This window comes from Durio zibethinus, chromosome 24 (assembly GCF_047325235.1).
Source record: "Durio zibethinus cultivar Kanyao isolate XHJ-2024 chromosome 24, ASM4732523v1, whole genome shotgun sequence".
NCBI lineage: Eukaryota > Viridiplantae > Streptophyta > Magnoliopsida > Malvales > Malvaceae > Durio > Durio zibethinus.
In genome coordinates, this window is record NC_143185.1 from 18,366,534 (window position 1) to 18,392,502 (window position 25,969).

General features: G+C 33.3%; 6 protein-coding genes and 1 pseudogene across 9 annotated transcripts; 5 read left to right on the top strand and 2 right to left on the bottom strand.

Annotated features, from left to right (window-relative positions):
- Nucleotides 1-1,400, top strand: LOC149512006 (uncharacterized; annotated as a pseudogene).
- A 591-nt stretch (nucleotides 1,401-1,991) lies between these two features.
- LOC111316163 (agamous-like MADS-box protein AGL29) lies at nucleotides 1,992-6,291 on the top strand. 3 transcript variants are annotated; one of them, XM_022918175.2, is made up of 2 exons: nucleotides 1,992-2,268; nucleotides 5,513-6,291. In XM_022918175.2, exon 2 carries the CDS (start codon nucleotides 5,523-5,525, stop codon nucleotides 6,123-6,125), a length of 603 nt encoding a protein of 200 aa, XP_022773910.1. In that variant the 5' UTR covers nucleotides 1,992-2,268; nucleotides 5,513-5,522; the 3' UTR covers nucleotides 6,126-6,291. The 3 variants fall into 3 exon arrangements, with proteins under 3 accessions (XP_022773910.1, XP_022773911.1, XP_022773909.1); XM_022918176.2 differs by having other exon boundaries at nucleotides 1,994-2,268; nucleotides 5,516-6,291; XM_022918174.2 differs by having other exon boundaries at nucleotides 1,995-2,268; nucleotides 5,245-6,291.
- An 805-nt stretch (nucleotides 6,292-7,096) lies between these two features.
- Nucleotides 7,097-9,592, top strand: LOC111317030 (cytochrome c oxidase subunit 6a, mitochondrial-like). The gene is made up of 4 exons (XM_022919333.2): nucleotides 7,097-7,293; nucleotides 7,638-7,744; nucleotides 7,869-7,911; nucleotides 9,319-9,592. Exons 1-4 carry the CDS (start codon nucleotides 7,179-7,181, stop codon nucleotides 9,351-9,353), a joined length of 300 nt encoding a protein of 99 aa, XP_022775068.1. The 5' UTR covers nucleotides 7,097-7,178; the 3' UTR covers nucleotides 9,354-9,592.
- Nucleotides 9,593-10,705: 1,113 nt separating this feature from the next.
- Nucleotides 10,706-14,325, bottom strand: LOC111317027 (uncharacterized). 2 transcript variants are annotated; one of them, XM_022919330.2, is made up of 2 exons: nucleotides 13,951-14,325; nucleotides 10,706-13,118 (listed from the first exon to the last, which is right to left on the bottom strand). In XM_022919330.2, exon 2 carries the CDS (start codon nucleotides 13,095-13,097, stop codon nucleotides 10,923-10,925), a length of 2,175 nt encoding a protein of 724 aa, XP_022775065.1. In that variant the 5' UTR covers nucleotides 13,098-13,118; nucleotides 13,951-14,325; the 3' UTR covers nucleotides 10,706-10,922. The 2 variants fall into 2 exon arrangements, with proteins under 2 accessions (XP_022775065.1, XP_022775066.1); XM_022919331.2 differs by having other exon boundaries at nucleotides 10,706-13,113; nucleotides 13,951-14,186.
- A 97-nt stretch (nucleotides 14,326-14,422) lies between these two features.
- On the top strand, nucleotides 14,423-17,703 carry LOC149512007 (cysteine desulfurase, mitochondrial-like). Its single transcript, XM_089753325.1, has 2 exons — nucleotides 14,423-15,050; nucleotides 16,956-17,703. The coding sequence occupies exons 1-2, from the start codon at nucleotides 14,721-14,723 to the stop codon at nucleotides 16,965-16,967; spliced, it is 342 nt and encodes a 113-aa protein (XP_089609451.1). The 5' UTR covers nucleotides 14,423-14,720; the 3' UTR covers nucleotides 16,968-17,703.
- Nucleotides 15,045-16,351, top strand: LOC111317029 (cysteine desulfurase, mitochondrial-like). The gene has a single exon (XM_089753324.1). It carries the CDS (start codon nucleotides 15,465-15,467, stop codon nucleotides 15,903-15,905), a length of 441 nt encoding a protein of 146 aa, XP_089609450.1. The 5' UTR covers nucleotides 15,045-15,464; the 3' UTR covers nucleotides 15,906-16,351.
- A 2,889-nt stretch (nucleotides 17,704-20,592) lies between the features above and the next one.
- On the bottom strand, nucleotides 20,593-22,124 carry LOC111316164 (EPIDERMAL PATTERNING FACTOR-like protein 2). Its single transcript, XM_022918177.2, has 3 exons — nucleotides 21,331-22,124; nucleotides 21,194-21,228; nucleotides 20,593-21,118 (listed from the first exon to the last, which is right to left on the bottom strand). Exons 1-3 carry the CDS (start codon nucleotides 21,431-21,433, stop codon nucleotides 20,870-20,872), a joined length of 387 nt encoding a protein of 128 aa, XP_022773912.1. The 5' UTR covers nucleotides 21,434-22,124; the 3' UTR covers nucleotides 20,593-20,869.
- Between the last annotated feature and the right edge of the window lie 3,845 nt (nucleotides 22,125-25,969).

Sequence of the window (25,969 nt, forward strand, 5' to 3'; positions counted from 1 at the left end):
TTTATTAATAAAAGGTTAAATTTTTAATTTTAATGATAAAAACCCAAATTGGAGAGTGAAATTTGCTTGTACGAGTAACGAGAGTTCCCATTATTCTCATCCATCACATTCTTAATTCCATTTATTTCTCCCTTGAGTAACCCATCACTTGGCGCCTGCAGTTGCCACCCATGAGAGACGTTAACAATTCCTCTCAGCCAATTTTCAGTCAAACTCTTTCTCAATTCCCCTGATCATCTCCTTTAACCCCGCCCTTCGAAAATATCCAAACCTCTCAATTTCTTAAGCTTAATTTCAAAAATGGCTGCAACGGTAACAACAACGCAAACCCAACCTCCAAACCCTTTACTGAAAGCACCCAAAGGACCACCAAGAGAATCAAAGCTTGTTTATTTCTCTTTTGCTGCATATTCCAAAACCCTTATCGACCATCTTAATTCTCTTGATATTCCGATCCTTGCAGGCCTAACTGACCAGGAATTCTCTTCCATTGCAGCTTTGGCTTTGGTCAAAAACTTATTACAAAAAGCGCCTCTTTTGTTCCTACATGTATAAACTGTTATGTCCCTTCGACGCCAAACATGGCGGGAAACCCTGTTTTTTACGTTGATGGGGAAGAAGTTAGAATGTTGAACTTTGATATTACTAGATTTTTTCAAGAAGTTGAATTCTTGAGAAGAGGTGAGGTTTTTAAGGGTTTCATGAGGAAGAAAACCAATAGTGTTACTAACAACGTGCCAGCTTGGGCGGCGACTGCAGCGCGGATGATTGAGTTTTTGGACGGACTTCGCGGAAAGAGGGAGGGGTGTGGTGGCGCGTGCTGCAGTGGTCGTGTAAGGGTGAGGTGGAGGGGAACTCGAGGTTAGGTGGATGTTTGGAGGAAGTGTTTTGGAGATTGAGAGAGGGAGGGTGGAGAGAGGAGGAGGTGAGGTAGATGATGATGATGGACAGCTGCGATCATAAAGAGAACAAAGAGAAAAAGTGGGACCCAATTGGTGATGGACGGAGAGGGTGCGGCGTGGCACGTGAGGCTTTTGTCGCTTGTGTTATTACATGCCAGATGGACTAGGGAAGATGTGGTGTACTCGCTTGATTTCCACGATGTTATAGATAACGACGAGGATGATGACGATGATGAAAAGCCTTGTTTTGAACTTGGAACACTTGTTGCGTTGAGGATAATGATGATGATCAAGACAGCCGCGTCAAAAGGTTGATTCAAGTGCAGACACTTGAAGTATTGGGATCTCACTTCAGCTTACTCGTTTATCCTACACAAAGCAATGCAAATAAAGATGATGGTTATAAATAACAATTTTGTAGCATTGACCTTTTCTGAGTAGTCGAATTGTCGGACATTTTATTCTTTCCCTCACAAAATAATATTCATTATCCAAAGATTTAAATTATTTTGTAAATAAAATTTTTGCATGTGAATAAGGATACACATATTTTTTTATCAAATTAATATATAATTTTTATTAAAATATTAAATTATATTATTTTTATATTTTTTAATCATATAATTGTATCATATTTAAAATTTATATATATATATATATATAGCTGTAAAGTTTGGAACATGGGAATGATGACAATAAGTCGATTTTGTTGATCCTTTTGATTTTGTGGTCCAAAATGAGGAGAATTACTAGCTTGTGTGGTTGGCATGGGCTTAGTTAAAGCTATGACTTGAACATGTTATTGGGCTTTATTTACTAGCTTAGCTTGTGTGGTCGGTATGGAACCAAGGATAGATATATATTTCAAGCTCCATTTAAGAGTTAAACTTTAGGCCCACTTTTAAAATTGCACATGTCCTCATCCTCCGTCCTCCCTCTTGTGAGTAGGCCATGACTCAACACTAATGCCATGTTTGGAGAAGGTAAAAGGGGTGAAAAAATGTGGCGAGAAAAATATAAAAATATGGCGTAAATTTTACATTTTTTGTTCCCTTTCTTATTGTCCTTTTATTATGAAGGAAAAGAAAGGTAGGGACAGCAATTACACATGCATTATTTACAAAGCATTTTTCCTTTTTTTCCAAATAAACACGGCCCAACAAAATCTTTGTCTGGTATACAACAAAAACATACGAGCCTTTTCAAGTTAAAACTAACACCGGTCTGAAAACTTGGTTTTGGTGTGGCATGTTGTAGCTATCATGATTCTTTTTATGGGTTTTTTTTTTTTTTTTTTTTGGTTTGGGGGTTTCATGCAAGGCTTCTCTTTGCTGTGATGCACGTTGGAGATCACTGACAAAACGAGGTTTGGGATCTTTCAACTGGTTATGTCTGTTAACATTCAATTAGTTCTTTGCTGCCATATCATGACTTTGCATCATTTTTTTAACACTTGTCTTCAATTTATGTTTTCTTGGGTCTTGATAAGATTTTACTCTGATATTTGATTGTAGAAAATAATGGTACTCCAAAATTTTCAACAATAAGTTTGAGAAGGAATTTTGGAAGCAGTTGTTGTTTAAATGCAAGAACAGTTAGTTAATTATGGTCAGATTAGATATAGCAAGAGAGAAACTCATCATAAACTGAGGGGAATTAGAAATAACTCCCTACTGTTGATATCTCTATATGAATGGCTGACCATTTATTTGAGATGGTAGAGTTAAATTCAACTTTTGGTTTCAAAACCATAAATTTGGTTTCATTCTCTTGTTGCCTGATTCTGACTGCTAAATGACAGTGAAATGAAGACCACCTAGTTGGATTTTTTTGTTAATGAGAATATATTTTGATTCTTTGTATTTGTTATCATAATAGGTTGAGAATTAAATGTTAAAACTCATTTTGATATCTTCTTATCAAATGAACAGATACTGTGACTTGAGGCTTTAAAATAGGAAAAGGTTAAGGAAACTGCCTAATTGTATAAATTATATTTGGTAAACAAGTTCTCTTATTATTACTTTAATAAACAATCAAACATATAAGAGTAGCGTAGTTCCCATTCATGGAGCTGTAACATGTCAGACCCTAAGATAATGGTCAGGATTTGGTCAGTTTGTTCTAAATTTAAACTGAATAGGCTTAGATATTAACTAAATAATCCAGTTAATAATGTCTCAAATATGCAGCATATTCTAGTTGCGTAATTGTATAGACTGCATTTGCTATCTCTCTTTGTAATATGTTTCTCTGAATTTAGTCTACAATATTATTTCTTGGCAATGATGCATATACCTAATGGAGAAGTTGATATTGGGCTAGTTGAACATTTTGGCCATAAAAGATGAATATGTAGAAGTTATCCCAAGAATCATGCTAAGATTGAAATATAAACTACTCTTGAAATCAAGACATAAAAATATAAAATTTACTACCAAGCTAGTCTAGAATCATACTATCAAATATCTTAACAATAAGTGCACGCTTATGTGAAACTGATGGTAGCATTTTAGTTTTATCACGGTCTAGTGCTACCTAACCTTATCTATAAGCTTGTATTTAGAAATATTGAAATTTCTTATCCCATTTCAGCAGTAGATGTAACTGACTTCAAGCATTCAAATGTTTAATTAAGAGGAAAAGAGGGGGTTGGGGGAGGGGAGGGAAGGCATATAATGATATAAATATCCAAAGTTATTGAGATTGACAGATGTTCTGGAAGATTTTTTTTCTTCCTTCTATTAATTCTTAGTAAGGGTACTGCACATTATTCCCAAATATCTGTTTTTTTTTTTGTCTGTTCAATTTGTGCCTCATTTCCAACCAATTTTAAGAAGTGCAAGGAGGAAGAAATAATTTTTCCTTAGAATGAAATTATTGACTGCATTATGATTAGTCTGAACATTTGAAACCAGTTAGATCCTTGGTTTCTAATCTTAAGTTTTCTCAATACTAAATGACCTTGACATAATTTTTTTTCAAAAATATCTTAGCACTGTTATAAATATTGCAGTCTTTTTCTAAGTTGCAGTGCATGACACATGCTAGGAAGGTTAATGAAGTTTGTCTGATAGAAATTGTGGCAGAAATGACTTAAAAATGTTTGATGAGGAAGGCAAAAGGATTTACTATTAATTGTAAGATCTAGAGTTGCAGATGTTCAATTTGAGAATATAATAGCATATGTATGAGCAAAGGCTGTTACACTCATCCATTAAGCTTAGGCTGTAGAATAAATAACAGATACAAAATCTTTAGACACTTCTCAAACTCACAAGTGTAGCATCTGTTGCAAGGGCAGGAATTTTTTGCTTATGCATATGCTTTAAGTGGAAAAACAAGTTGTAAATCTTTAATATGTATTTTGTTCTGAGAAAATGCAAACAGAACTTTTAACTTGGTTGCAACCTCTGCAACCTCTCTACGCAAAAAGTTACTTGCTTTTTTTTTTTTTTTTGTAGTTGAATTAAGTGGTTTATTATCAAGCTTGATTAATATGAATAGAAAACTAGCAAGTTTCTGACTATTTACAACAACCACAGCTCCATTGAATTTTGATGTTATTGCTGTCATCTATCTCATCATTACTATTAAAAATGAACTAATCTTTTAAATATTATACATTAATAGTTTATTTTGCTGTTGGAGAAAATATTTCTGTGTGCACATGTGTTTGTATCATTAAATATTGCTTTGTTTATAAGAATCTGTTTTCTATTAGACTTGACCGGCTTAAGTCACACCATTTGCACCTATCCTCATGATAACTCCTGACCCTAAGAGGAAAGTTTTTGTAAACTAAGGAAAGGAATTTAATTATACTCAGATAAATTAGTTTCACGTTATTGTAGTCCTTCAAAATTCAGGTTTATGCTTTTGTGATTGACAATGAAATCTGCCATAACATTAGCATAATCAGTCTGATGAAAAGGATCGTTTGTCATGCTTGTGTCTGCATTTCAGATAGAAAAGTTACAATTAGTAATAATTTAATGTAACTAATAGAGGTCATAAATTACTACCTATCGTAATGTGGTAATTGTATTTTTCCCAATTCTTAAGTTTATATTATGTTACTTGCTTTTCTTGATGGAAAATCTCCAGCCAGGTTGCACTGTATATGAACTGTATGGTTCTAGTTGCACTTTTGGGTCCTAGGGTAATTTGAGTCAATTGGACAACCATACACCGAAGATTAATGAATCTTTTATCTTGATAAAAAGCTTTAAATTATGAAGTAATTGAGGGAATTTACATGTCTTGAAACGTTTAAGGCCGTTACATTTCTTCCTGTAGACAAATTTGGTATGCTTATTATATATTTTTGCGGCTATGGCAGGCATATCCTGGAATTTAACTTCCTTTTGCATCTAAAAGCTACCAGTCAGATTTGGTTTAAGTATGCCAACTAAGGATGTTCCAGAATTGTCATTTAGCAATAAGTAGCAGAAAAAAAATATTTATTTTGATTACGTGACCGCCAAGGTAATATATGGCAGGAAATAGAGGTGACCAAGCTTAGGCATCAAAGTCCTATAAATAAGGTGTATTTGTCCTCCAAACTTCACATGTCCATCTTCTAAAACTTTTCTTCATTGCTCTTCTAGTAGTTTCTCAATGGCAGGATTGTCAAGCAAGGGTCGCAGAAGGACTCAAATGTGGATGATTCAAGGAGCAGATGCTCGGCAGGTTGCTTTCTCCAAACGTCGATCTGGTCTTTTCAAGAAGGCCAGTGAACTCTGTACTTTATGTGCTGTTGAGACTGCCCTTGTCGTTTTCTATGCTCGTGACCAGGCTTTCTACTTTGGCCATCCCGGTGTTGGCACTGTTATGAATACACTTTCCAACTGTAGGAAGCCAAATTTTGATGCAATCCACCAGGCTGAGGCTGAGCAAGAGGCCAATCTACTTGAAAAACTGGAAGCTGAAAAAATTCAAGGTGAGCGAATCATCGAACGGTTTTGTATGGGGAGCCAAAAGCATGGCGAAGACTTTGTGAAAAGACTAGTTGATAAACTCAACTGGGAGCAGCTGCTGACATTGAAATCATTGATGGAGGAGTATAAGGAGAAGCTGAGGAAGCGTATGCAGGAACTTTCAGTCGAGCTTGCTGCTCCAACTCTAATATCGGCTGGAGAAAGTAATGCTTCTCTCAGTGGTTCCACTGAGGGTGATTCTTCTGCTGATCCTCATTACCATGTTATCAGTCATGAACATTGATTTTCCCCCAATCAGTCAGTGGGAGAGGGTTTGTCTGAGGAGTCTTTCCAAAGTTGCTTCAATTTTGTGAACTGATGTAGTCATTCCCTCTCTGTCTTTGTCTGTTGGCTTGAAGAATAGAAACAGAATAAATTGAAAATCAATAATAATAAACTGGTTTCTCCTATGTCTAGCATTTTTTATGTGACTTCAGAATGTGGGATGATGGAATATCTTCTTTTTTTTTTTTTGGTTATTGGTATGCTTCAATTCATCAAACTATAGCTTTGTGATTGGGTGAGAATCCATAACAATGCTGAGCATCTATAATCTACAAAAAAAAAAAAAATGGTGAGAAACAGTAACTGTTTGCAGATTTTGAGGATGAAATTTCTCTTTTCGCTGAATTAGCTTGTAGTGAAGGAGGGATTATCTTTGTAATGAATTTTCAGTGTTTGTTTGTTTGCATTTTGAAAAAAAAAAAAAATTGCATGCTAATTTGAAGTTAAGAATGTGAGGCTTGCATCTTGTTCTCACGCCAATTGCTCCCTTTAATTCACACAACTTAACTTAAATTTTCAAGGAAAATAATAAAATAAAAAGGAAGTGCCCAATTAACTTAAAAAGAATCACAATTTAATTCAAAACGTAATTTAATTGATTATGTAATTATTTATTAACTTAAAAAGAATCATAACTGATTTCGAAACAAAATTTAATTGATTATACAATTATTTTTTATAAGTACTATTAAATTTGTAAATATTTTTTTATTTTTAGACTGCCACCTCCTTTCATTTATTTCCTAATATGATATTTTTTAATATTTTTCTCCATCCTCACATTTATTTTAGGGAAAGAAATTTATGTATTTTTTCATGGTTTTTATAATTTATTCACCAAAAGAAAGGAATAGAGAAAAAAGGGAAAAAAACAAAAAAAAAAAGGGTAGCGGCAAGAGCCACGCATTTCGCACGTGCTTAACGCTTCTCCTCTAGTCGCTAGAGTTACAAAATAAGAAGAGTAAAATAAGCGTTTTCCCGTCGCATTTCAACAGAGGAAAATCGAACAAAAATGGCGATGGCGAGCGTACGATCTGGTCTCCTCCGAACTGCCCTTCGCGGCGGATCTCGTCCTTCTGCTCCTCCCAAGAGAGGTTTCGCTTCTTCTTCCCATCACGACGATGCTTGTATGCGACCTTTTCTCTGTCCTTTTATTTTTCGTTTCTTCTTACAAATTTTAAATTTTTGTATCCAGTTTCAATCAGTTTTCTTTTATTCATCTGTTTGATTGCTTATGGTTTGATTTTTTTCCGTTGTTTGGTATGTTAGGGTTTTATTGTTTAGTTTGCCCTTGAGATTTTGATGGATTCTATCTTAGAAATAGAAGAACTAAAACCGAATTTAGATTACAAAAAGAGAAGGTTGAAATTTGGAACCTCAGAAAATATTCTTATCGTTAAAAGTTCATATTGCTTTAAAAAAAAAATCAGAGCTAATTATTTTTTTAACATTAATTTATATATTTTTTCAGATGAAACGGCGAAATGGGAGAAGATTACATATTTAGGCATTGCTACCTGCACTGTATTAGCGATTTATAACCTATCAAAGGGTCATCCCCACCATGAAGAGCCTCCTGTGATCTTAAATTCTTTTTGTTTAATTTTATTTTTTTAAATAGTGTTTTTATTTGTAAAGCTATGTTTACATTATTTTTTCATAACCGATTGTTGGATGCGATATGTTGTGTGAATGTTTGCAGCCGTACCCATATCTGCATATTCGCAGCAAGGAGTTCCCATGGGGTATGTTATCCTAGTCGTTATGCATTTCAATTTACTTAGGTTCTATTTGAATGTTGTTTTTGGTGTTTAGATTTTTCTGTTTAGGCTTTATTGGGTCTTTCCATGGTAATTAATAACATAGCTGGATTTGTTTTCTTTTTCCCCCATTTGGTTAAAAGTCCATGAATGGAACCAGAACCAAATGGAATTCTATTGGCTTTGGTTATTGGGAAATAAATTCAATTCCTTTTGTTCAAATCAATTGCTTTTTTGAGCATCCAAAACACTATCTTAGGTGATTTATATGGAGACTTAAAAGTCGCCAGCTCATAGTGACGTTTTGCACGTTATATAATGTGGAAATGTGCTAACTGCCAACCAATTATGGTCGGCTTTTTTTAACTTAATTTGGATACTGGTGATTATTAGTTTTCCAAGTTCTACCCATAAAAAAATGGCTAAGTGTTTTTTCTTTTTCCTCTCTCTCTCTCTCTCCTCTCTTTGCAGTTCTATGCAAGTTAGAAGTGGAAATGGTGTATGTTGAATGTATACCTCCTAGTTTATGTTAGATTATACTTTACAAACTATAACACAAGTTGAAAATTTTCTCCTATATGGAACACTAGGTGAAATTCCCTTTCCGCCTATCTTACATTGGTAGTTTTTAGATATACAACTGAGCAATTTAAATTGTCTTACCATTCCTAAGTCCTTAATAAATAGCTAAGATTGGGATTCAACATAAGGCCTGGTTTGATATTCATTTCATTTAATGGTATTACAATTGCACCAGTGGCTTTAGCTGTCACTAAGTTTATCTTTCTTTAACTAACCTGAGTCCTTAGGATCCTATAAACCAGAGAATTTAAGTTTTTGTTTTGTTCCATTTTGTGTTTTCAAATTTCATAAAGTATTAATGGATGTCTTTCTATCATTTTTCTAGGTAATAGAAAATTTTTTTTTCATCAGAAGAAAATAGAAAGTTTAATTACTGCTACTTGCCGGGTGGGGAGTTTCACAATCTAATTGCATATGAACTGTCAAAAATCAACATAGTTCTTATTCATAAGTATAGTTCTTATTCTTAATTATTATGCCTAGGCAATTGCGTATGGAAAATAACTGGAGATTGTTTTAGCCTTGTTGATATCATTAGTTGCTGGGTTGTCCCTCCTTAAGTGAATCTCAGAAAATATTAGCATGGATTTTGTTCTTGTTATTGATGAGCCTATTTAAAAGAAACATGCTGATGAGTGATCAATAAATCTAGTTATAAAGTTTAGTGTTTATCATTTGTAATATCTAATGATGCTTTTCAATATTCGAAGTGGATGTATGTTTGGTCATGGGCGGTATAAATTAAGTTATTATTAACATTTCTTTATTGATTTATATTGGTGGATTCAATCATTTTATCATGGTATTCAGGTCCAGATGGTCTATTTGAGGTGAAGCATCACTAGGACAATGGACTGCCCGTTGGACACATATCGTTCCTGAGTTTAGCACATTTTCTTCATCTGTCAGACAGATCAATCAGATAATTGTGAATCTTTTCTTGGATGTTAATTTTAGCACTTCTATTTTTCTTTCTGGATTTCAAGACTTGCATCATTGCAAGTTCATCAGGCATTCTACATGGTTGTGTATACCATGCTCTGTTTCGAAATAAGATTAATGTATGGTTTGGCCGTTTTCTTTACACCTCATTTTCTTAGATATTGTTGTATTCAGGCTCACATAAACTATTTGGAAACAAAATTTTCTTTTTCAACTCCATTAAAGCATCAAATTACCATGGCTGCCAAAAGGGGTTGTATTTTGGAGATTTTCATCAATTTTTACTTCGTTAACCTAAATTATTGGTGAGATTAAAATGGGATGCTGGGGTGTCGGTAAATGTTGTCAGCATGATTGCCAAATGCCCTTGTGAAGTTGGCAATGTAGTTAGGCCGCTTTTCGGAAATACAAAAGGAGAATGATTCTAGAGTTGAGACTATCCACCGGAAAAGGAGGATAATTACTAAGACTATGACAAGAAAATGATTTGAGAGTAAAACACTAACCATTGAGATAGGGGGCTATTGGTAAGGTTAGGACAAACAACTCGAGACCTTTCTTATGCAAGTGATTATTATTTTCACGGTATAATGATTGATGGAAGGTCTTTTCATGTGCAATAATGGTTACTAAAGATTTAATTTCACTCGTGAATTTAGTGATTGTTATGTGAAAACACTGCAATTGTAACTCAGTGCATCAATTATTAATTGTCAACTCACTACAGATTATATGCATGTGACATTGCTTTTCTATCCAAGTTTTGGTTTTGAATATTTAACTAAAATTTAAGATGAAGACGAAAGACAACTAATGCTGAAACTAAAGCAACTAATATTGATTACCAAGGGACCCTTATACACCAGAGAAGTGAATATAGGATCGTTAGCATATCAGCTTGAGATATTCATAAATGGCAATAGCCAAGGGATAATCCGAGCGGATGTTGGGATGTCAAAGATTAAGGTTGAGAGTTGGGTTTTCAGATAGATTTTAGGTCTTGGGGCACTGTCAGGTTTACTGCTTTGCCAACCCCACGGGTCCTTGCAAGTTAAGATTCAAATTCATGGATTCGATAGAAGAAAAAGAAAAAAAAAAAAGAGCTGGTGTTCCATTTAAAGATGATGATTTGTGCTGCAACTAGACACACTTGCGGAAAAACTTAAATGGGATTTTCTCTTCCTTTTTAAACGGAATCCTTCAGAAAGATATTCTGTTGAATCAAACCTATGACTTTCGTTTTTGCCAGACGGTATAACACAATTTAAACCTTCATATTTGGCTTATGACAACTTGGAATGTCAATCATTATAAGTAGAAATCTACAAGTATAAGAATAATTTTGCAGCAGTAATTTCACAATAAAGCACAAGAAATACCCAGGAACTTACAGTTGCCTGATCATCTCAGGAAGAAGAAAACAAAATTAATGACAGTAATAATCATATAGTGAACAACAACCATCAGGAATTTCACTCTGCAGCTGCCTTCTCACCGTTATTCCCCTCGGTCATAGTAGCTGGCAAAAACCCCAAATCCTTTTGAGCTTCTTTCACTTCTCGAGGAGTAGAAGCATCAGAAGAAACATTGAGATTATTCTGGGTTGCATCAGTGTTTCCATCTGTATTTGATGATGTATCTGATGAATTTGAAGAATTGACTGATTCCTTTTGGTCTGAATTTACATCATAATTAGCATTTCTGTCGTTGTTCGTGTAGCTCTGAGGATAATTACTGTTCTCATTCTCACTCTGATTTCCATTCTTGTCATTGTAGCTCTGAGCAGCATTGTTGTCGTCATTCTGACCCGCATTTTCATTACTGTAGGTCTGAGCAGCATTGTTCTCATTCTGACTTGAGTTTTCATTGTTGCGGATGTTGCTCTGACCAGCATCCTTGGTCTCATTCTGACTTTCTTTCTCGTTATTGTCATTGTAGCTCTGAGCAGCATTATTCTCATTCTGACCTCCATTTTCGTTGTTGGTATAGCTCTGAGCAGCATTGCTCTCATTATGATCTGCATTTTCATTGTTGGTGTTGCTCTGAGCAGTATTTACATTTACATTCGAATTGTTGTCCTTTTGAGTAACATCTTCGTTTGCATTTGCATTGTCATTGGTGTTGCTCTGATTGTCAGTGCTGCTGTCATTCCCATTTGCATTTCCATCATTATTGGTATTGCCACTATCATTCTTATTCTGACCTGCACCAGCATTATCATTTGTGTTCGAGGATGTTTCACTCTTTTTGGCAATTGAAGAATCAGAAGAACTAACTTCTTCGTTCTGACCAGCATTTGAATTATCATTTGTGTTTAATGACAGAACATTATCTCGTGTCCCCTCCCCTGCAGAATTATTGTTGGATTCTTCACTCTGAACTCTGTTATCAGTTAGGCTTGAAACTGAATGTGCAGAATTGCTGTTAGATCCTGTCCATGCATTGGGGTTCTCAGTCTGTCCATTCGATTCAACAGATTCAGAGTTACTGGTAGAGCTTGTAGAACCTCCATTAGCTCCATCCCCATTCTCAGTTGAAGTTGGAGTTGAATTTGAATCCGATTGCTCGGCATTGCCACCTGAGTCAGATTGCTCAGATTGTTGTACTACATCACTTTCATTCTGAGTTGTATCGGGTGTTTTATGATCGGTCCCATTCTGGTGCTCATTCGATTCTGTAGATGTCACGAAATCAGGATTGGAATCTTCTTTTGACTCAGCCTGATTGTTCTCATTATCATTCTCTAGATTGTTTTCAGTTTTTTCATTTTCTTGCACATTTGACTCATCATGATGTGCTTCACTGCTATCTGTTTTGTTCTTCTGGTCAAATTCATTTGTATCTTTGTTTTCCAACTGCTCTGACTCATTGGAATTTTCTGAACCACTTGTCTCACTCCCAACAGCTACATTTTGGGTATCATGGGCTACTTCGCTGGAAGCATCATCCCCCTTGTAATGTTTTTCTCTTGCTTCTTCATTTTTCCTGTCAACTCCATCCCGGACCCGATCATCTGAAGTACCTGAATTCTCTATCTCACTTTCACTCTTTTCTGTCTCTTTCTTGCCGCTTCCCATTTCGTAAATCTCTTCCCCAATCTGTTTATTTTCCTTTTCATAACTCTCCCCGGTGTTTTCTTTCTCTTCATTATTGATCTCTTGTGTCTCCTCGCTAACATTCTCGTCACTCTCCATGTTTCCACTTTCCTTCACTTTAGTCTCCTTCTCTTCGCTATCATTGTTCCTACTTTCTTCATGTTCCTTCTCTCCATCTATTGAAACTTCTCTAATCTCAGTTTCGTGTTCACGTTTTTTGTTTTCATGCTCACGCATTGCATCATCATCCCCATTCGCTCTTGCTTCATTTTCAGTTTCCTCAGCCTTGTTCTCTTCTTCTTCTTCATTCTTGCTTTCTTCCTTCTCCTGCCTTGTATCCTCGACAGTTGTTTCCTCTGCTTGAGGAAGGTCCTTTCTCCCCAGCTTTATGACTTCATTCCCAGATTTCTCATCAACTGTTTGCTTCTCACTAGAGTGCCTAACTTGGTAAAGCAGCCAGAGGCAAACACCAACCAGAAGACATATTTGTAGAGCATGCTTTACCTTGAACCCTTTGGATCTTTGGTTCCGACAAGGTGAAAGCCTGAACATGATGAACTTCCTTCAACTAACCTGCCGGAAAGACACCACAAAACATCAGATTTCTTCAAAACATGTATAATTAGATATAGTTATATAACTCAACCTTACAAGGCTACAACATTTCATCAACAAGAAGTTCAATATAAAACAATAACAAATGAATGCGAAAAGCCAAACAGACAATGTTTCTATTCTTAAAACAAAATATATTCAATGAAAATCCAGATCATCCCATGAACTAAACCTCTAATGCTAGTTTTTACCATGAACAAAACACAAAATTCACAAGCTTTCACAAGTCATAAATGAATAAAGCATAGATATTCAATTCAACTTTCCGCTTTCCATAAGAGAATATAGCTGAACACACCAATACTAAAAATTATAACTGATCTCATCCGAAGGAAAGAGAGAACATAAAGAAGAAGAAGAAGAATGATGATAAAATATTGTTGAAGACATCAACGACACCATTTGAACAAGTAGAGATCAAACCTTAAAACTTACAATAACAAAAATCAGTGCATCAATGACACCAGAATCCAGTGCATTTAACTTTTTAACCAAGACATAAAATTCAACTCTTTTGTCTTTTTAGGTAAAAAGGACACAAAAAAACTTTAAAAAATAGATTAAAACTTTGAAAACTCCACTATTTGGCTCATTGAATCACTAATATCAAAGAACAATGAAACCCAATCACGTTTTTCATCCAGTTTTTCTATAAAAAAAAAAAAAAAGGTAAAAGTAGTATTAAAGAAATAAAATGCATTACAAGAAGCAGATCAACCACTTGCGTTTCAAAGAAAACCCATTTACAACACTTGAAAATTAAATTAAAACAGCTTTGATAGAGACTTACCCAGAATCCAAATGATCACAAAGAAACTAACAAAGGAAACTTTTTTATTTCTTAAAGTGGGAATTCCGAGAATGGTTATATTTCCAGGAATTTGGACTAAATAAAAAAAGAAAAGACTTGATTTCAAGATTTAAAGCTATGGTGTCGGTGGTGGGATCGGATCTGGTAATGGAAAAACAGTGTTTCAAACACGTACATATCGTGCTTCTTAATACGATCAATCTCAAGCAAATGAATCTCTGCAATTCTCATTCTTACTTTTTGTGTTCACTCTCCTAATAGCGCGTGACTGCATATAACAATTAAACCACGTCGTTTTATGAAAGTTGGCCGATTCAATCGCTATCGTTTCGGAAGATAACTCAACATCTGGAGGTGGTAAGTATTATAAACTCCTAATCGAAACATCATCATTAAACTAAAAGAATTCACTTCTGTGCTTAAGAATTAAGACGGCAGACAACTTGCCACGTGTCGACACGAGATATTGAAAGTGGGTGATCAGTAGTTTTATCAAAACCCCCTTAACCCGCACGGAAGCTTCTTTTTCTTCACTGTGACGCCGCAAGAAAAAGGGGTAAAAGGTCCCAAGAAGAAAGGAAAAAAATGGCCTCGAAGCTTCTTCGCCAAAGCCAAACCAAAACCAAACCAACAAACATTTACGCCGCTTCTACACCGCGGCCTCGGTGGTTTCCCCACCAGAGTATGAGGACCCAACAGGAATTACCATGAAAGGCGTGAAAATCGCGGGCCGTTCGCTTTAACGCGACATGCAAGCGACTTCACCAGTGGACCCTAGGGTTTTGGATTCGATGCTTCCGTTTTACCTCTCACGTTATGGCAATCCTCACTCCCGCACTCACCTCCACGGTTGGGAATCGGAAACCGCCGTTGAAACCGCCCGCTCACAAGTAGCCGCCCTTATTGGAGCTTCCCGGAAAGAAATCGGCTTGACTTCCGGCGCCACCGAATCGAACAACATCTCAATCAAAGGCTTCATGCATTTCTACAAAGACAAGAAGCGCCACACCATCACGACGCAAACGGAGCACAAATGCGTTTTGGATTCTCGCCGGCATCTTCAACAGGAAGGTTTTGAGGTAACTTATTTGCCTGTTGGGTATGATAGGCTTATTGATTTGGATAGATTAAGAAAAGAAATCCGTCCCGATACTGGGTTAGTTTCTGTTATGGCTGTTATAATGAAATTGGGGTTGTTCAATCGTTGCGGAAATTGGTAAAATTTGTAAAGAGTTTAATGTCCCTTTTCACAGTGATGCTGCTCGAGCTTTAGGGAAGATTAAGATTGATGTGGAGAAATGGAATGTTAGTTTAATGAGTTTAAGTGGGCATAAGATTTATGGACCTAAAGGAGTTGGGGCTTTGTATTTGAGAAGGCGGCCGCGGATGAGAGTTGAGCCGCAAATGAATGGAGGTGGGGAAGAGAGAGGGATAAGGAGTGGGACTGTGCCTACTCCCCTTGTTGTTGGGATGGGGGCTGCGTTGAGTTGGCGATGAAGGAAATGGAGTATGATGAGAAGAGAATTAAAGGTTTGCAAGAGAGGTTGTTGAATGGGATTAGGAAGAAGATTGATGGGGTGGTGGTGAATGGGAGTATGGATATGAGGTATGTTGGTAATTTGAACTTGTCCTTTGCATATGTGGAAGGGGAGAGTTCGTTGATGGGGTTGAAAGAAGTGGCAGTGTCTAGTGAGAGTGCTTGTACTAGTGCAAGTTTGGAGCCTTCTTATGTGTTGAGAGCATTGGGTGTGGGTGAGGATATGGCACTTACTTCAATTAGGTTTGGGATTGGGAGGTTTACTACAGAGGAGGAGATTGAGAGGGCAGTTGAGCTTACTGTGAAACAGGTTGAGAAATTGAGGGAAATGAGTCCGCTTTATGAGATGGTAAAGGAAGGGATTGATATTAAGCAGATTCAATGGGCGCAGCATTGATCATGTTTTGAATATTGGTGAGATTGTTTTGGATACGGATTGCATGTCAAACGAATATTGCCTGCCTGCTAGAGTTGATTAAGCAGAGCGGATATTGTGTCACTTAATCCTGGATTTCATCTGTTATCCTAGCAAAATTTTTTTGTGAGCTTTCATAGTTAATTTATATGGTTAGCAATTGGTATCATGAATATTGGGCTGGTGTTAGAGTAAACCTTACTCGTTCTCTTAAAAAATAAGCATGTCCTATTTTGATATAGGAACAATAAGGGGCGTTTTCGCATTAGTAGCAAAGTTGTTGAATAACGTGTTTTTAACCTTTGAGCTTACTCTGTTGTATAGGAAATAATAGCTAGTTTATGTTGTTTTTACCTGGTGAATGAAGAATTTGGATGATTTTGGTATTTAGTACTTATAATAATACTCCAATTCTGCTAGCAATGAAATGATTTCAAAGTCTTAGATCAAATCAAGCATTGCAGAGCTGCTCATGAGACCAAATATGTAAGGGAACATTGTTGTCCATTGGATTCACTCATTGAACCTTTTTGCAACGGTGTCTACTGCTTTGAATACATCAAAAAAGTTTTCTTAGTTTTGCATCTTCCTCTTTTCCTCAGCAATTAGGTGATTTGCTTTCACTACTAATGCATACTGCCTCTTGTTACCCATGTTTGGCAGTCTTGAATTAAATTTTGTGAGGTAAGGTGGAGACAATGCTTTTACTTACAATGTTCTGATACTGGTGTAGCTTAATACCAGTCTCTAGGATGAATAATTATAGTAGATTGGATCTTAATGGTCATTCTCCCAATATTGGTGTTATTTTAAATTGCGGGTATAACTAGGAGGATATTTTCCAGCTGATTGGGGAACCATTCGTTCTTCAATCTTGACGGGCTTAGTTTTATGCTGATCTTTATATGTGGACTTATCCTATTTCTTTATGTTCCTCACGTTTTATGGTGTTTTAACTTAAAAAGATAGATGTTTAAATGCTATGATTATTGGATATGGCTCAAGAATTTCATTTGTTCTCTCGTATTTCAGGAGATTACCTAAATATATTGCTCTTTTATTTTTTCTTATAAGAAGAGGGCACTACTGCTCAAATAGCTATTGGCTGATTGATAGAAGTGAAGAGTACGTCAATATCATTTGCTTTGCAAGTTTAGATTAATGGGTGGACCAAAAATCATTGTTACTATACCTGATAAACGGATGTTCCCTGTTCGAATAAATACAGCAAGCAATTGGTGCATGGTACAGTATGCCTTGTTTCTGTTAAATATTCAGCCCAATTTGTGGAATCTTATCTTCAATCAATCTTTCCCAAGGTCAATTTGGTTGAGAAAAAAAAAAACCCAATTTCAAATGGCCCCTGGAAAATGTCCTAACATAGAATTCTCTGTTTACTGGAGAATCCCATTCTGATTCCTGGAGCCTATCCACATCATCTGGGAATCGTAAGGGTGACTCGTGGCCCTGTTGCTGTTTCTGAAAAGTTTCAGTTATTTTGTCCATGAGTTAAGTGGGGATAGAGAAATTTCAATGCCTGCAGGCATACAAGCACAAAAAACTTGGTAGAAAAAGAGAGGTTTTGGGAATCAGCTCTTTCTTTTTTCTTTTTTTCTTTTTTTTTTTCTGTTGTCTTGCACCAAACATTCTCTTTAAGCTTTGGACTTTTTATTTTTAGGCTTTGAGAACATGGAGGAGATGGTGCCCCATGTCTCTGATGCACCAAATGTACCTTCATATTCTTTCTCAATGGATAAAAATTGCGGAGCTTTATGGATAACCCAAGACTGAAACAGATGGCATATGTTATTTGTCCCTATTCAGTTCAAAAAAGAATGGGATCACTTATTTCTATTTAAAATTGGATAGTTATTTGATAAATCATTTAAACTTTTTGGCAGAACTGTTAAGTTTTTTAATTATCTGAGAGAGTTATTTGTCAGCCAGGGATCATCAATGTTTTTACTAACAAAAACTGAAAGAATTATTAGCTATGACAGTTTAGAAATCATAGTTGTCCAACAGATCTAGGCTCAGCTGCTTGATTCATAGATGTGCTGCTGTAGCTTTGCTATATCAGTTTCTGTTTCTAACTTTGGATCTAAAATCCTGCAATTTCCGAAAATGAAAAATTTTCCTGTTTGTATAGTTCAGACTTCAGAGCCTGAAACTGAAGCGTAGGCAAAGGACCAAGGGCTTCAGTGACTGAATGCCTTCATTGCACAAAACAATTAGGTCTGATTATCCTTTCTTTTTATTGTATTCTTTAACTCAATAATTGATACTTGTTTCTTTATACAAAGAGCAAATAACAAAAAAAAAAAAAAATCTTACAAATTCAAGCAACTTCCGTTAATTATTTTGTGATATGTAGGGCATTTATAAACATAATGAAAAACTCTATCTCATGAAAAGGTCTATAATTACACAATCTATAGCAAAAGCTTTATAATTACACAATCTATAGCAAAAGCTAAAGAATAAAGTTAAGAATAAAACAAATGCTGTTGAATGGCGACAAATCCATTTGGTCTAACAGTTTTTGTCTTCCCATCATGACCACCCTGCAACTTTGTGCAGATTGTTAACACGTTATGAAACTTACAAAAATAATCAAAAATGGTTATTTTCAAAATTTTTAATACATTTAAGAAAAATACTAACAAAATTAACTATTAATAATACCCAACTGGTTGAATACAAAATCAAAATTAGAAAATCAACCATTCTGGATAAATATATACTGTAATTGAAGCAAACAATTTCTCGGAAGACAAATGCTACTATTATTAATGTGTTAGATATGAACTTGGTCCCAAGTCCAACTGTAGTGTGCGTGTGTGCGCCCTTTTTTTTACATGCTATTCTGAATTCTTAAACATGAAAAGATCAGAAATTTTATTTTTTACTGAGAAGTAAGGAGGTGAAAACTGACCAGATTGTATACAGTATACACCTTAAGTAGGCATGACCCCACGACTTTCGGTTCTAGCAGCTGTGTCTGCCTTTCTCTTAGCTGCTGTCGTTCAGGAATTTGTTAGCGAACTATTTATTTAATTGATTTAAACAACATAAATTCGTACGTATGGGAAGGTGGTCTTGTTTAGTCATGTCTACTTGAAAGATTCATGAGTTTTGTAGTACAATAATATGGCAAACTAGAGAAAGAGATAGACCATAGATGGAAATATGGCAATGAAATATCCCATCAACTTTCATCTTACATTTCTTTTTTAAAAGAATACAGTCTCCTTTCTTTTCTCTTCTATCTTTTCATTTCTTCTTACGTAAAAGCAGGTATCTTTCCTAATACATGTTCTTGAGGATTTACTCCTTCAAATGAAAGACCTTTTTTGCTTGATTTTTGCTCATAATTAGTTAGCTGGCATGGCATGGATTATTAATATTCTCATCTTTGAGAATTCATTGATTGAAGCCATGAGAAGCAAAAGCTTTTATCCTTCTGAAGGATTAGTAGTTCCCAAGTGAAAGATCTTTGGGAACTTAATTGGAAGCAATCTCAGCTTAATTAAATTCGTATATCGAAAACTTAATTTGATTAAGAGCCATATTTTGGCTTTGTTGATAAGACCACTTTTGACAATCCTGGTGATCTCTTAAAAGTGTTATCATGTATTTTCTTCCACGCCAAGAAATAATGGGAAGATGACCAAAAACAACCGGAATCTGCCATAGAGTTTGAGACTCGAGCTTAGAGCGCCCTGCTAGTGAGAAGTCAACTGTTTTTAAGCAGAAGGCATACGGGTTAAAAAAAAAAATCTCAAACAAAAATTTAATAATTATTTAAGTAATTAATATTTTATTACAATCAATTAAACCTTGAATTTCTATCCATTAAATTTTTAAACATTTAATTTTATTTAATTGAATTTTTATAGATATATTTTCATTCAATTAAACACTTAGTTGAACGGAAACAACTAATTATTTTTTCTCTAACAAAGGTTCAGTTAATGAAAATAAATATCTTAAGATTTAATTAATTAAAAAAATAAAATTTAGATGATTAATGAATTTTAATTCAAAAAATTTTTGACCCTTTTATCTAAATAGAATTATAAATCTACTTTTTTTACTATGATCACTTCAATTTCTGAATTTCTTATTTATATATTTTGGAAGGCAAAACAACAATTCTTGAGAAGATGGGAAATGAAGGCACAAATCCGATAATTTGTATATTAATATAATGTAAAATGTCGATAATTTATATATTTATATTATATTTTTTTATTTTATCAAATTTATATATATATATGTATATTTGTTAAAACTTAAAATTATATAATTTTTATATTCTTTTATCATCTTCATGTTGTTTCACCCTCTCCTCTTTGGATTATCTATAATGACTGGTGATGAAACTGTACAAGCCAAATCCTGACCCAAAAAAAAAACTGTACAAGCCGAATCATTGTCTACATTTTAAGCAAAACCTTTTTCTCTCTGGTTTTCCCTCATTTCTACACCCGACCCCTTGTAGCTTTTGGGAAACTTTTTCACTTCACAAAAATATGATTATACTCAGACGTCATAACGATTTGCCCAAGAAATCGTATCTCTGTGCTTATATACAAAATCGTATACGGGCACAAATGTACGGTCCAAGGAGAATCTGATGTACTAACTGAACTGATTATGATTATGATTAAGGATTAATACAATTATACAAGCTAGTAGTATATATAAGTACTGTTAAACATTTTGATAATCAAGAAATTACAACATATCTTGGAGCAGAAAAAAGAAGAATAGTACTAGTAAGAAGGTGCAGCATCATCGAATATCTGATTCTCACAAGCAAGAGAATAAAAGATTTGAGCAAAAAAAAAAATACTAATATTCTCTTACACAGATTTACATGGTCCAAAAAATGGTATTATTCAAGAACCTAAAATTCTGTTCTGGCAACTATATAATATATTTCAGGGGTTGAAGATGAAGTTCCCACACTTGCATTTCCAACTCATGGGCTTGTAGTTAGAGCTGTCATCTCCTCTTGTGTAGGCAACATCAGAGATTAATGTTGAAGAATTGCTGTTACCATTTCCGACTTGGGGATTTGTAGGCACTTGAATGGCTTCACAGGGCCCGCATGAGCTGCACCTTCTCTCACACTTTGGCGGCCTTGAACCTATCTGAGCTTTCAATATCGCCTTTTCTTCATTTACTTTCTATCCAAAGTAAGAAGACAAAAGAAACATTCTCAGCATCCATTGTATAATAATCAGAACAAACTGTAAGCTCACCTTGGAAAAGCTATCAGATTTGGGATTTGGTCTACCTGCAAAAACAAATAGGAACAAGAAAATTCACTTCGAAATTGTGCCAAGTAATTAAAACTTTTCAAAACTTATTGGTTGTGATGAAACAGATGATTGATTACCTTCAGCTTTGTATCTCACTTGGCTTGTGCTTAGAACCAAGAGAAAAAGAAGGGAAAAGTAGCAAGGTCTCCAGCAAAATATGAAACTGTGACTACAAACCATTTTTTTTTTATGAAGAGAAAAAAAAAAACAGAAGGAAGCCAAAGAGGGTAGGGAGAAGAGCTGAATAGAAAAAAGAAGGAAGTTTGGAAAGCAAATTGTGCAAAGTGGGATAAAGAGGTTGAAGTCACTTTCTTACAGACCAAGAAAGTGGCTTCGGTGAATAAATTGACAGCATAATATAAGCGATATCTCGCTATCTGTTGAAATGATGGAACGTGGAAGGACAAATAAGTTATGCAGAAATCAAAGAAAAAGAAGGAAAGGAAAAGAACCCAGAAAAGGGCAGAACCTTATTAACCTCGTTTCTTGAGCCCACTCCGACCCCCTTAAGCTACATGTCCAACCAAGATTTTCAAACACAGGCGAGTTTATTAGAATAAAGAGAAACAAACAAAACCGCGCAGCAGATAGCGGCAACGACAGAAAAGCCAGAAGCCTTTGAGAAGTGAAGGGAATTCAAAAAACAGAAAGACAACTAGGAACCAAAACGGCCAAAGAAACACCAGAAACGCCACCAAGTTCCCACAAACTGACATGAAATAACACCTGTGGGAAATTGGGTTTTAGCTTTCCTTTGATATATTACTATTAAAAATTACAATAGTTTTGTTCTTATTGGGGTTTTTTGTGGTGGGTGGTTGGTTTCTGAGCAGTTCCACCTCATTACTCCATATCTTTTTTTTTTTCCTCTTCTTTCACTGAGACAAGAGAGAACATATATACTCTCTTCTCGTATCTCTCTTGTCTTCAATCATGATTCTTTCAATCACGTGGGATGGGGCTCATGTCTTGTGCCCAATCGGATGTGGTTTTCTTCTTTTCCTTCCTTCTTTGATTGGTTTTTTCCTATTTCTTTTCTATAGTTTTTTTCTGGTCCCCATGAATAAACGAGCAATGTGAATGTCATGGTTATTTTTATTTCGGTTAAAATGTGTCATAGGCTTTTATTTTTTTTATTTTTAAAAATTTAATCTTATAATATTATTTAAAGAAATTTAATCCTTATAATATTATTTTTTAATAAATTTAATTTTTATAATATTATTTTTAAATAATTTAATTCATATATATTGTTAATAATTGAATTAAAATCTTTAAAAAAATAATACTACTAAATTCTTTTAAATAATATTAAAATAATTAAAATTTTTAAAATAAAAAAATATAGGAACCTACGATATATTTTAATCTTTTTATTTCTTTTGTCCATCAAGCAACTTCTTGGATTTACTTTTTTTTCCTTTTATAAGTGCTAATTATTTATAGATAATTATGAAACATTAGTTATTTTGTGTTTGGATTTATATTTATTTGGTAGAATAAAATAGTCCATAATTAAAAGTATTTCCCCATAATTAATGTCTATCACAGAATGTAGGAGGCTTATATGTGGTGTGTTCTATTGATGATGAATTGATGAAATTGTAATCATATTGTTTCATTTTACATTATTAATCAACATTAATAGGGTTTATTAAAAAAATAAAATTAATAAATGAGTAGAAATTCAACTTTTTACATTCACAAAAAAAAAATTGGTATATATAATTTTTTTTTCGTACTTATAAAACAGAAAAATGGATTGAAGTAAGAGAAAAATTTTAGGTGAGGTTCTTTAGGATAAATTCATATTTCTCCTTAAAATCAATTAAATTTAAAAATTAAAATTGATAAATTGATAAAATTCAATAATATATATATAATATGTAAAAAAAAATCATTAAAAATAATGTTTACCATAAAATTTGATCAAAATTTATTGAAGCATACAATTTTATCAGAATTTTAATAAAAATACTAAAATAAAGCATAAAAACATATTAAAATTATTTAAAATTTTATATATCTTACTTATATAATACTTAAATACTTAATTTTTTTAAATTAAGTTTTTTATTTAATCATTTTAAGAGTGAATTGATAACTTATTTTAAAGAATTTTACGTAAATCTCACCTTGAAGTTAGACTTTAACCTCCTTAATTACACAAAAATACTAATACTTCATTAGACTAATTTCGAAATATTTTAAAGTCTAATAACGTTGAAATGCAGGGTTCATCTCATGAAGTTTTTTATGCTATAGATTACTTCATACACAACTCCTTAATCTATAGGATTACGAAGTTTCTTTCAATACGTTTAAGGCCGTCCTCAGGTTTTGTTTAGATTTATTATTATTTTTTTATTTTTGGAAAGATTTTAAGGAAATAATTTTTCATATGATTTAATGCATTTAAAAATTTACTTTCAGATTGATAAAAAAAAATTCTACTTTTAGATTAGCCAAAAAAATATATTATGAAGAGAGAAAAGAATTGTGCATGTGTGACTATACAGAAGATATATATCTCACTTTCTTTTAAATTAATATTTTTTAAAATGTATAATAAAAGGTGTACATCACACTATTAACCTTGCTTATAAAATTAAAAAATTTTACTATTGATAATTTCTCTTACCAACGTAGCTTTTTTTTAGTGGATGCATTATCTTTTATAATTTTAATAAAATAAAACAAGGGCAGGGCTTCTTCTATGGATCATGTTTGGGTCCATTTCAGCCCAATTGAAAATGGGCTAAAAATGCCATCAATTGGTATGGGCCTACGCCCAAATTTTAACCTTTTAAGTTCTTTTGATTGCGTATTTTTCCAATTTGATGCAGAAACTATGATCAATGGCATCATCAGCTCAGCTCAATCTCAAATCCAAAATTAATGAACCGCCGGAGGTTAATCACAGATTAATCAATTTTAATTAACATATTTTACTTTCGTTTTCTCTATTAAACTCATCAAGCGCTTGAATCCTGGTTTTTCCTTTTATTTATGCAAGAAATTCAGATAAATAATCATTTCTGTCAACCTTTATTTGATTTTAGAGGAGATAAGTAGCGGTGGAATTGAGCATGTGTGGTGGAAATAAAAAAAGATTTTATTTTTTTAGATAATTTAAAATTTTGATTTATCAAATGAAGAAGATTTTGGTGTATTGTGAAAAGATTTAAATAAAAGATTGGGTAATGCTTAGTATCATTTACAAGATCAGCATAATGATTTAATTACTATGGTGATAAAATGACTAAAGTGATTTGATTACTGGTGATCTTAGATTACTATGATATAATATTATAAATCACTATTGATCTTAAATAATTTTATTTGGTATTATATTAAAAAATAAATCATAGAATATAAAATATCCAAAATAACCATACAAAAAAAAAGTAAAAAATTTATTGCTTATTGAATCGATAATTTATAAAACAGTTAAATTTTTTTATAAAAAACTATAAAACATAAATCGATTTTGATGAAAAATAATTTTTTAAAAAATCATTAAATAATTTTATTGTTTTTATAATCAATAAGTATTTATTTGATTATAATAAAAAATATTTTTTAAAACAAGTTATTAAAAAATATTTTTTTGAAACTTTTTACTATTCAGCTTTCTAAAAAAAGTTAAGTACATTTTTAATCAAGATAAATTAATCAAAAATTAATATTAAAAATTACTTTCTCATGGTAATAAAACTTTTCCATCCTTTAGATTAAAAATCATATTACATCTCATGGTAGAGATTTTATCACTCCAGTGATTTAAAATAACTGTTACATAAATTTTTTAAATTATTACTAAATAAAATGATATAATTATTGAATGCAAATTATCATAATTTTTAGATAGATCACTTCGTATCAAACACTTTCTTGATGAAGAAGATTTTGGTGTAAATTGATATACTTCTTGGTTTAATTACATGACTCTGAAGAATTTTGTAGAATTATTTTTACCAAGAAGAGAAAAGGGTATGCCTTACTGATTCATTCATTGGAATGAAGAGCATTGTACTTTTACATGACTTTGTCCTAATAACTCAAACGAATCAACCCATTCCTAGTTTGAAAACTAAGACTGATTTTATTTTATTTTTTGTTTAAATTATGCCTGATTTGATTTCTCTTCAAAAAAATTTTCAATTAAGTACTCTTTTATGTGTGATCGAGCTGCATTTTTTATATTCCACAACATTCTGATTGTGACGGTGTCAAAGCATATCATCAGTCCTATCATTATCCCACCAAACCCCTAAAGTAATAAATAAGTGTCCAGTAATTAGATAATTAAAAATTAATAAATCCTCTCTATAATTTTTTGTAGGAAATAGATTATGCAAGAAAAAAGAAACTTATAAAAAATATAGATTTTTGTTTCTATTAAAAAATATGATTTTTTTTTTTGAAAATTTTAATCCATCTTTAATGCTTCAATTTTTATATACTTTTAATTCATCTTAAGAGGTTATTATTAGCTTAAGTCATCTTGAACTTCCAATTTTAAAGATCTTATTAGCGTACATGTTATCTAAATTAATACCGAAAGATCTTGTATTTGATAATACTCCTAATTAATTAGTGATCCAAATAAATAAATAAAAAGGTTAAAATGGTGTGATTTGCATAAGCCACATGATTTAAATAAACCTAATGAATTAGTTAGCAAAATTAACAATAATTAATTAAGAGAAATTC

Coding starts and splice junctions, on each gene's coding strand:
- LOC111316163 (XM_022918175.2), top strand. CDS start 5,523: ATGGCAGGATTGTCAAGCAAGGGTCGCAGAAGGACTCAAATGTGGATG.
- LOC111317030 (XM_022919333.2), top strand. CDS start 7,179: ATGGCGATGGCGAGCGTACGATCTGGTCTCCTCCGAACTGCCCTTCGC. Junction 7,294..7,637: donor TTCCCATCACGACGATGCTT/GTATGCGACCTT, acceptor ATATTTTTTCAG/ATGAAACGGCGAAATGGGAG. Junction 7,912..9,318: donor CAGCAAGGAGTTCCCATGGG/GTATGTTATCCT, acceptor CATGGTATTCAG/GTCCAGATGGTCTATTTGAG.
- LOC111317027 (XM_022919330.2), bottom strand. CDS start 13,097: ATGTTCAGGCTTTCACCTTGTCGGAACCAAAGATCCAAAGGGTTCAAG.
- LOC149512007 (XM_089753325.1), top strand. CDS start 14,721: ATGCAAGCGACTTCACCAGTGGACCCTAGGGTTTTGGATTCGATGCTT.
- LOC111317029 (XM_089753324.1), top strand. CDS start 15,465: ATGAAGGAAATGGAGTATGATGAGAAGAGAATTAAAGGTTTGCAAGAG.
- LOC111316164 (XM_022918177.2), bottom strand. CDS start 21,433: ATGGTTTGTAGTCACAGTTTCATATTTTGCTGGAGACCTTGCTACTTT. Junction 21,229..21,330: donor AGTGAGATACAAAGCTGAAG/GTAATCAATCAT, acceptor TTGTTTTTGCAG/GTAGACCAAATCCCAAATCT. Junction 21,119..21,193: donor AATCTGATAGCTTTTCCAAG/GTGAGCTTACAG, acceptor TACTTTGGATAG/AAAGTAAATGAAGAAAAGGC.